The sequence below is a fragment of the Chinchilla lanigera genome, unplaced genomic scaffold, assembly GCF_000276665.1.
Source record: "Chinchilla lanigera isolate Chin_1 unplaced genomic scaffold, ChiLan1.0 scaffold00101, whole genome shotgun sequence".
Lineage (NCBI taxonomy): Eukaryota > Metazoa > Chordata > Mammalia > Rodentia > Chinchillidae > Chinchilla > Chinchilla lanigera.
Genome location: NW_004955502.1, coordinates 7,858,558 through 7,868,269, shown reverse-complemented (window position 1 = coordinate 7,868,269; position 9,712 = coordinate 7,858,558). Strand labels below are relative to the sequence as shown.

Genomic DNA, 9,712 nt, shown 5'->3' with positions numbered 1-9,712 from the left:
GGGATCTGCACTGGAGCCAGGAAGTGATGCTCAGAAGAACCAGAGCTCCCCTGAAAAGTACTACAGCCATCCTTAGCAATAGTGAGGTCCCGAGCTCCTCTGATGAGGAAAGATGAGTTCCCATCAGGAAAGCCAGCACAACATGCTTCTCCAGGAGACTAAGTAGTGCACCATCTTCCACTCTGGAGCCAGGAAGCGATGTTCAAAGTGAGGACCAGAGCTTCCCCAAAGTGAACCAAAGCCATTCTCAGTGCCAATGAGGTCCCGAGCTCCTCAGAAGATGAAAACAGCCAAGTTCATTAGGAAAGCCAGCATGACAAGCTCCTCCAAAACAACCAAGAGGTCCTTACAACTTCTACCAGCTCCCAACAGCCTTACTTCTTCTCCAGGTCTGCCTCTTATGCTGCTGGCAACAATCTCCAGGTGGGCTTCCCATACCCAGCACCATGCTTACTCAGTTCAGCTGGGGGTTATAAGTTGACCACCAGTTGTCCATCTACCACAACTGCTTTAAAGGAATAGTCTATCAATATCTTTTTAAAAAACTGAGAAAGAAGAATGCCACATGATAACACAGGTTGATGAGTATCCCTTACTAGACATGATTGGAGCTGCATGTATCTCAGATTTATTCTGATTTTCGAATACTTAAACATACACAATGAAATGCCTGGGGATGTGACACAACTCTAAACACAAATTTATTTATGTTTCAAGAATATCTTACACATATAACCCAAAGATAACTTGATACAATACTTTCGGCGTGCCTATGTTCTGACTGCAGTCTTTCACATAGGGTCAGTTGTAAAATCTACTGTGTGTGGTCTCATGCTGGCTCTCAAAATTTTGGATGTTCAGATTAAGGGTATTCAATCAATATCTTCAAGTAAACTATTAGATTCAGTCAAGAGACTTTGGGTGTGGCTGAGGATGTATTTCAACTGTAGAGATTGTCTAGGGTGTGTAAGACTTTGGGTCCCGCCCCTAGCAGTGCCAAACAAAAAAACCCCTCCAGGGCCATACTTAAAATTAGTCATTACCAAACAAGGCATAGAGTGTGGCAGGCCCTACACAATATACAGGGTAGAATCCAGCATTCGACCCTAAACATGAAAAGCAGTTAAGAAAAAAAAAAAAAAAGAAAGAAAAGAAAAGCAGTTAAGTAGGTGCAGGATCAAAGCAAGAAGGAAGCCACACATAGCACTAAAACTATGGTCCTGTAAATTATGAGGAAATCTAGGAACTCAAACCTTTGAGTGTTTTGTTTTTAAAGTTCATTTACAAAGCTCTCTCAAGTCTCCCCTTAAGACAATTTTTATACATTAAAAATTCTGATATCTTGCCAAAAACATATTTGCCTGAAGAAAATAACTGGACAACTTTGAAATTTTGGTGTAACTTTATGCTATAAACCTTTATTTACATAGTTCTTCAAAATATATTTCAGTTGCCCACCCACTCTTCCAAATGTGAATGCAATTGAATAGATTAGCTTTACAGTAAAGTATAAACAGAAAATAATTCTACAATTTAATACATACAGTGCCATTCGTGGTTATTTTTACAGTTTTCTTTTGAGGATAATTATTGCATATTTTTGCTGATAACATTTCTGAATGAAGTTGTTTTCATGAGTAGACTTCCACATAGATTCAAGAGTAAAACAGTCCATAGATATTTATAGTGTTATTTGACAGTTTATGAGTACCTGTGTGTCATTTTTTTTCCCATTTTTTCTCAAAAGTCTTGGATGATGAAGAATCATTACTTTCATCACTACTATAGCGTGCATATAAAGTCTGAAATTAAAAACACATCTCTTTTGTAATTTTTTGGTTCAATGTATTATCACATATTCTAAATATAACAAATGTATTTATTTGTATATTTGGGAGATTACGGTATAAATGACTAGATATGAGTTTTAAACATCTACATTGGCCTTAAGAATCAGGTATCATGGAATGTAGCTCAACTTTTCATAAAAGAAATAAAATGTACCCAATAAGCATATGTACCATCTTCAAGGCTTTCCTGAACACTTTTTTTACATTTACTCACATAAATTCCTATATATAAACTAGAAAACTTAATACTTTCACTAATGAACATGAGATATTAAAAAGGACTATAAACTGGGCATAGTGGCATATGCTTGTAATCCTAGCACTTTGGAAGGCTGAGGCAGGAGACTGCAAACTTGAGTCCCACCTGGGCAACTTAGCAAGACCCTGTTTCAAAACAAAAAATAAAAAGGGGCAGCATATGTAGCTTAATGGTATAGTACCTTGGGTAGATTCCCAGTATGAGGGAAAAAAGTGTCATTATATATGTAAGTATAACTAGGTATAGTCATCCTTTGTATCTATGGGAAACTGGTTCCAGGACCCCTATTCCATGGATACCAAAATCTACAGATGTTCCAGATCCTTATATGAAGTGCTTTAGTATCAGTACACACACACACCATCCTGTATATACTTTAAATTATCCCTAGATTACTTATAATACATGAGATACAATGTAAATGTGATATAAATTTTTGTTAGTACATGGGCAATATTTTTTTAAAAATTTGGAATATTTTTGATCTGTGGTTGGTTAAATCCCTAGATATGGAACCCACAGATAGAGCAGTCAAATGTACATTAAAGTCTGTGTTTTTAAGAATATCAAGAAGACTGAAGGCTCACCTAACAACTAATGTATAAAGACAGATATCTTTGCCCTCAAGGAATACATAACCTCAGTAATACAGGTGACTAATCCACTTTAATTTTATTCTAGAAGTTCTAAACACTAGTATAAATTTAAAACATGAAAATATGCAATACAGAGCAATTGTACACGACTTTGCCCAACTTTAACTCCTAAAGGCACTGACTGGTCATCAGCACTCAAAAAAAATTTAAAAGAAAACCCACTTTAGGGCCCGGGGATTTAGCTCAGCGGCAAAGCGCCTGCCTGGCAAGCGCAAGGTCGTGAGTTCGGTTCCTGGTACCGGAGAAAAACCAAAACCAAAAAAAAAAGAAAACCCACTTTATAGCATTTGAATGCACATATAGTTGTGAATGTACAACAAATCCCAGTAGAAATGTGTCCCAAGCTTTTAGCAACTTAAATTGACTTTACTCTTATCCAGAGAGCGAAGAGTGTCATTAGTTCAAACTCCCATGATTTTATGTTATAACTGAAATGTATAATTAATAATTATTTGATAACTAAACTAGTTAGTCAATAGCATTCATAAAGTCCTAGAAATGGGTGATGAAATGGAAATCAAAAAATCATGCATATATATGTAAACAGGTACTGGGAGGCTGAAAAGCTTGAGACATGTGCTTTGGGAAATGTGCAATTGCTATGTACAGCTTTCTATAATCCATTCTATATTACAAATACTGTAACTTCTGTATGGCTTAATAGAAGAAATTAATTCAAAAGCTATGCTAAGAATGGTATTGAAACAGTGTAGTTTAGAAGACAGATTCCTGTGCTAAATTTATTCCAGATGAGACAGGAAAGCAATCTTTTGGAGGTACCTTATATGACAAACCACTCTGAAATGTGCTATCGTCAAAATATAAGTATAAATCAAACAAATCTATACTTATCAAAAAAGCACATATTAAGCATCTAAATGCAGATATATAACTCATAACTAATGTGGTGATTATACCAACTTTTCAATGAGTTACCCACTTAATTATCAAACTCACCCAATTACATACAGCTTTACTTAAAATTAATGTAGAGAATAGACATACTTACTTTAGCAACTTTTAAAATGGAGTTAGGAGAATTCAGACCGACCAGCTGGCCCAAAACATGTTTCATTTCATCAGTGGTTCCCTTAGCCATTTGGTTACCTATAAAGTAAATATAATCAACAACACCCTGGGGTTCCAAACAGGAAAATGCAAGACCATTAAAAACACATTCTATATACTAACACCACAACTCACATTCTTATAATTTATCACTGACCGAAGCATCACACCTTGGTTAAGGTACACATGAATGTGAGCAGGTAAGGAAAGGCGATTTTATTTACTTTACTATTGGCATAATAGCAACTTCTTTAGAGGAGCCAAATCACATGCTTATTTCTGTTACAATTAACAGGCTGCTTTTGTTATTGATCTAGTAATAACAATTTTTAAGGTAGTACCTGGATAAGTTTGAATTTGAACATACGGATGTGCCAGGAGCTCAGAAATAGATATCCTCTGTTTAGGGTCTCTTATTAAACAACACTAAAAAAAATAAAGATTCTCTTTTATTAATTAGAATTTTTTATGGGGCACTGATAAAATACTTTTCTAGATTTCATATTACAGAAATTGCTTTCTAGACACCTACTTAAACAACGTTTTACAAAACCCCAAGCACTACATTTTGGAACATCTTCAAATAAACAAAGCATGCTAAAACCAAGTTCCGCCAGCAATTCAATAGACCAGTTATACTTAAGCCAGTTACATAACTCCAATCATTTCAGCTATTTCTTTTAAGCAAACAATTATATAAAATACTATCTTACTACACCCATTTACTGTTAATATTACCTTTAATACATCTTGAAGATCTTTCTCTGGAATATCAGGAAATTCAACTTCATGATTAGGGTCAATTATAGCATGTAACTTAGAAATCTGATTAATTATATGTTGAAATGGTGTTTTTCCATAAGTCATATAGTACAAAATGCATCCTAAGGACCAAACATCACTCTTGGGGCTAATCTAGGTTGGAAATAAAACAAAATACAAAAAGTTGATTTATTTTAATATAAAATGTAAGAATATCAGTATTTAAAGCCACAATCATAGGGCCGGGGATATAGGTCTGCGGCACAAGTGCTTGCCTGGCAAGCCTGAGGTCATCATTTCGATTCCCGGTACCAAATAAATAAATAAATAAATGAATAAAACCACAATCATAAAATTACAATTAAATTGCACTGACTGTGTAAGTTTACACGACAGACTTTTTTTTCTAGCTTCCATATATTTGGTTATTTCATTAAGAGATGAGCTTCTCTGGAGACAAAAGGGCGGAGTAGTGAGTGCCAGCAACTCAGCCTCACCAGGGCGGTGTCCCGTCTATAAAACCAGCTTGGAGAGGAAGTGAAGTAGGAGGAAGGGAACGGGAACCAGGAACCATGAGGGAACTGACAAAGAGGAACAAAATAGGACCAAGAGAGACAGAGGTGGGGCCGGGGATGTAGCTCAGTGGTGCACAGGCTGCCTGGCAAGTTCGAGGCCCTGAGTTTGATTCCTCGTAGAACAAACAAAAACTAAACTAAAAAAAGAGATAGAGAAGAGGTGGGCCACGCCCCAGAGGAGAGACCTCAGTGCCGCCAACTGCGGTTGGCAGGCTCCTGGCTAGGAGGCGAAGCAAAACTAACAACCTCTCTGCTCAGGGAGAACCAGAGCACCTCACCCCACCAGGATAATCTCATGCAGTTAGAGACAGCAGGTGTCAGGTCTCCGGGCAGGTCTGTTATTCACACCTGCAGAGGCACAGCACTGAACAAGCAGGATGCTAGCAGCTGCCCCACACAACTTAACCTCAGACAGCTGATTCTGTGAAAAACCATGAGAAATGCTGGCCCACCAGCAGCCCCTGCACCCAACACCGTCCTGTCTGTTACCCAGCCTCAGACCCCTTACTCAGAGACCCCAAGTTTTGTACCTAAGCTGCTCTAAAAAGCCTGTTCATTCCGCTCACCCTGGGCCAATGACATTCTCGTCCTCGGCCCGACCGCCTGGGTCTGAAATATGGATATCGCTGTTTGCCTCAACCTGCCTGTTTCGTGGTCTCAGTCTCGCTCCAGGGTTTCAGCCTATCAGCAGGAAGAATGCAAGATGCTGCTTCCAGAGCCAGCACGAAGGACACACCCCGAACGGCGCGGGGGCCGGTGAGGACGCCAGAGCAGGGAAGGCGTGGGGATTTCAACCTGGGTTCCACAGCAGCACCGCGCCGCACCACACTCCCAAAGCCCCAGTGTGGATGCAGGAAGGCCAGTCAGGAGAGGGCAGGGTATTCTGTGGGGCAAGGCTTAGATATGGGAGAAGGAGGTTCACCCTGTGATTGGGAAAAGCTGTGTGGTTGTCAGAACTTTCTGAACCAGAGGACAACAAGCTAGGGAAGCTATGGAAGAGCCAGAGGCGTAGGATGGGGAGCGGGCAGGAGTTACAGGAGTGCGGGCAGGAGAGACTGGAAGCTGTGAGGGAGTTAACTGAAAGTACTCCAATAAAAGCAGACCCCACATCAGTTGTCTCTTGTCTACCACTAGTCTGCTCCTTCAAACTTCCCACTCGCTGCCTATCACCACCCATTCAGTCACCTCTCACTCCTCCCACCCCACCTCAGCTCCCTGCCCCGCAGGTGCAGAGCAACCACAGATAACAAACTGCCAACTGTGTAAGGGCAAGGACCACCACACAGAAGTGCTGAAGACTGAAGCTGTGGACACCGTTATAAATAGAAGCAATTCATTTGGCAAAACATAGAGTCAAAATCACTTAAAGGAAGTAACAGCAGGTGTAAATACTAGCACCAGACACACAAAGCTAAAAGTTATTCACGGGAGGAAACATCCACGTAAAATATCTGCATATGAGCCACAGGCTCTCCTCACTTTTTCTCTAGTCCCCCACTTGCAGTAACCTGTCCTTCCCAAAAAAAGGAGGAAAAAAGGGGTCGTATATAATTTTTTAAAAAAATATATAAAATATATATATAATATATAAACAAATAAGCATAGATACAAGTAAAAGAATGGAAAAAACAAGGAAACAGAAGCTCGCCAAACACCCCAACTCTCCCAAGGCAGAGCCGGGGAGAAAACAAGTATCTGGTAGCAGAAATCTATGAAAAGTTCTTTGAAGGGATGAAGAAAATAGATGAGTTCAAAGAGGAAATGAACCAAAGTTCACAGGAATTACACTCAATGTTTCCATGGTGAATTTCAGGGAAATAGGTAAAAAACTGGAAGAGCTAACCAAAATAGCTCAAAATTTGAACAACAGATCCAAGAAGAATATAGAATCCTTGAAAAGATGTCAAATAGAAATGTCTCAAATAAAAAAGAGAATTCATACAGTGCAGAAATGACTACTGTGAAAGACAGTGCGCCTGATATTGAGGACAAAATAGTGCAATAAAGCATTCAAAGAAGCCACAAAGAAAATAGAGAACAAGCGAAGACTACCCAGCAGCTACTGGGGGACCACAGGAAGACCAATCTAGTTAGAGAGGAAACAGAACATAGTACAGATGGATCCACTGACATGCTCACAGGAATTATGCAAGAAAATTTCCCAAATATAAGAAAAGAGTTTAAAATACAATAAGTGATGCTTATAGAACACTGTCTTGGTTACTTTTCTCTCGTTGCTGGGACAAAATAACTGACACCCAAAATTAAGGAAGGAAAGGTTTATTTAGCTCAGCGTGTAGATGTTTCAGTCCATATTCAGCTGGCTCCAAGGCAGGGTGGTGTGGCTGAGGGCAACAGTTCATGGTGGCAGAAAACAGCAAAAGCAGCCAAGAGCAGAAAGGGAAGAGAGAGACAGCGAGCCTCTTTCCCTCCCTTATAGTGTATGCAGGCTACCCCCCCTAGTGTGGGTGTAGCACTCACACCCGTAATCCCAGCATTGGACCATGGATCGATCACAAACACTAGAACCAGCCTCCATGACTCACGAGGCTTTGGGGGACATCAAGACACAAACTACAACAAACATCAAACAATTATGACGAAAGGCGCTCACCAAGGTATATCCTCATTAAATTTATAGATACTCAGAAAAACAAATAAATAGAATTTTAAAGGCAGCCAAAAACAACAAAACAATCATTTATAAAGGTAAACCAATTAGAATCATAGCAGACTTCTCAGCACAAACCCTGAAAGCCAGAAGAGGTTGGAGTGAAGTATTTCAAGCCCTAAAAGCAAATAATTTCCAATCCAGATTAATTTACTCAGCAAAGCTTTTCTTCCAAATTGATGGAGAAATAAGGCATTAACATGAAAAAGATGTACTAAACCAGCTCTACAGAAAATACTCAAGAATATGCTCAACAGAAACAATGAATTGTGCTGAAAGCACAGAGAAAATTTGCCAGTCAATGGATAAACAAGAAACACCAGGAAAAGAAAAACAAAGGATCCATGAACAGAAAAAGAAAACAATGATAGTAAATAAGCCACATCTCAGTAACATCTCTCAATGTAACGGTGATCGACAAGGTCCCCAGGACACAGTGTGTTCACACGCACTTGGTCACAGTGCTGCAGAGACGGGAGGAGGATTAGTCTGGGGGCCTGAGAGAGCATGACAGGCAAAAGGCACCTGACAAGGGCACCAAAGAGGCTATCACAAAGCTTAGGAAGTTGGTGAAATACAGTAGAAAGGAAAGAAAGGACAAGAAAAATCTACATATTCCAGTCATACTTGGAAATGCTCAACTTATAAACAAATGATAAATGAAAAAAAAAATTGAAGAATTAGGAAACAATCCTTCAAAGGATATCAAATGCAATAATATTTTCAGGTATCCAAATCGGAGCTAATTTGGTATTTTTTCCCCTTAAATTTTAAATTCAAAAAATATCCTAGTTATGCCCCCTCTCTCTTTTTTGGCAGTATTGGGGATTGAACCCAGGGCCTTCACACTGAGCTACATCCCCTTCCTTTGTTCATTTTTAAAATTTTGAGACAGGGTATTGCTAAGTCATTAAGTTGCTCAAGGTGGGCTTGAATGTGGGACCCTCTTGCCCCAGCCTCCGTGTGCTGTGATTACAGGCATGGACCACTGCACTAGGGTTAGGTGAATTTCTTGTGGGAGCACAGCAAGGGATCATCGTATTAAAAGGATAACATTAAAGAACAATCTTAAATCAATAAAAAAGACTGAAATTGAATCCCATCACAACCAGCTTAAGAAGGCAAGATCTCTATACAGTAAGGGACTACGAAATTTTAGAACTTAAACTTATGTGCTGAGTTTATTGGTGCCAATTAAATGGAATATTTATAGTACCTTGGACTTGGATTTCCCATTTTCTCTTGAGGAAGACATATCTTTGATTGCTTCCGGTGGCATGTAATTAACTGTGCCAACCTATTTGCCAAGGAAGAGAAAACACAAATCAATGAAAATGTTTCATTTTGCTTTAGATGTTTAAAAATACACATGAGATTCTTGAAAAGTAGGACAATGATAGATTTCAGTGATATGCTTGAAAAATTCAAGTAACTGCCAACACTGTTAAGCTGTAGATCAAATCATAACTGGAGCAGAATGAAATTGGCTTCAGAATTTGAAAAAATTCATTTAAGACTGTAACCAATCTGACTGCGTTCAGAATGCTGTGCTTTCTGTATAATTATAGAGGACAAATAGTATTATCTGCCTTCCAATGTCCAGGCTAAAATTCTGTTAATGGCCATAAACTTTGAGGGAATGATTATCACTCATTTCTGTGCAGAAATAGACTCAACATTTTTTTCCCCTGTAATAATCAAAGTCTAGCCATACTTGGGATGTTAAAAGAAATGACTGTCAAATCAAATTGTTTTAAGGATATGCTCTTAACAAAGCCTGGTTTTGCCTCTTGGGTTAAAGCGCTTCTGCAACAGAAATCTGCTACACGGAACACATCACCTTAGTGCCAATGAAGATTACCTTTTAGTTG

General features: G+C 39.0%; 1 protein-coding gene across 3 annotated transcripts in view; it reads right to left on the bottom strand.

Annotated features, from left to right (window-relative positions):
* Positions 1-1,390: 1,390 nt before the first annotated feature.
* The window catches only part of Ttk (TTK protein kinase), a 42,686-nt gene continuing 34,364 nt past the window's right edge, over positions 1,391-9,712 (bottom strand). For all 3 annotated transcript variants that reach the window (XM_005406915.2, XM_005406916.2, XM_005406917.1), the window contains exons 18-22: positions 9,058-9,138; positions 4,572-4,748; positions 4,175-4,259; positions 3,775-3,872; positions 1,391-1,802 (exon numbers count right to left, since the gene is read on the bottom strand). In XM_005406915.2, the coding sequence (XP_005406972.1) occupies positions 1,719-1,802; positions 3,775-3,872; positions 4,175-4,259; positions 4,572-4,748; positions 9,058-9,138 (525 nt within the window). In that variant the 3' untranslated portion in view covers positions 1,391-1,718. The remainder of the gene's footprint in view (positions 1,803-3,774; positions 3,873-4,174; positions 4,260-4,571; positions 4,749-9,057; positions 9,139-9,712) is intronic.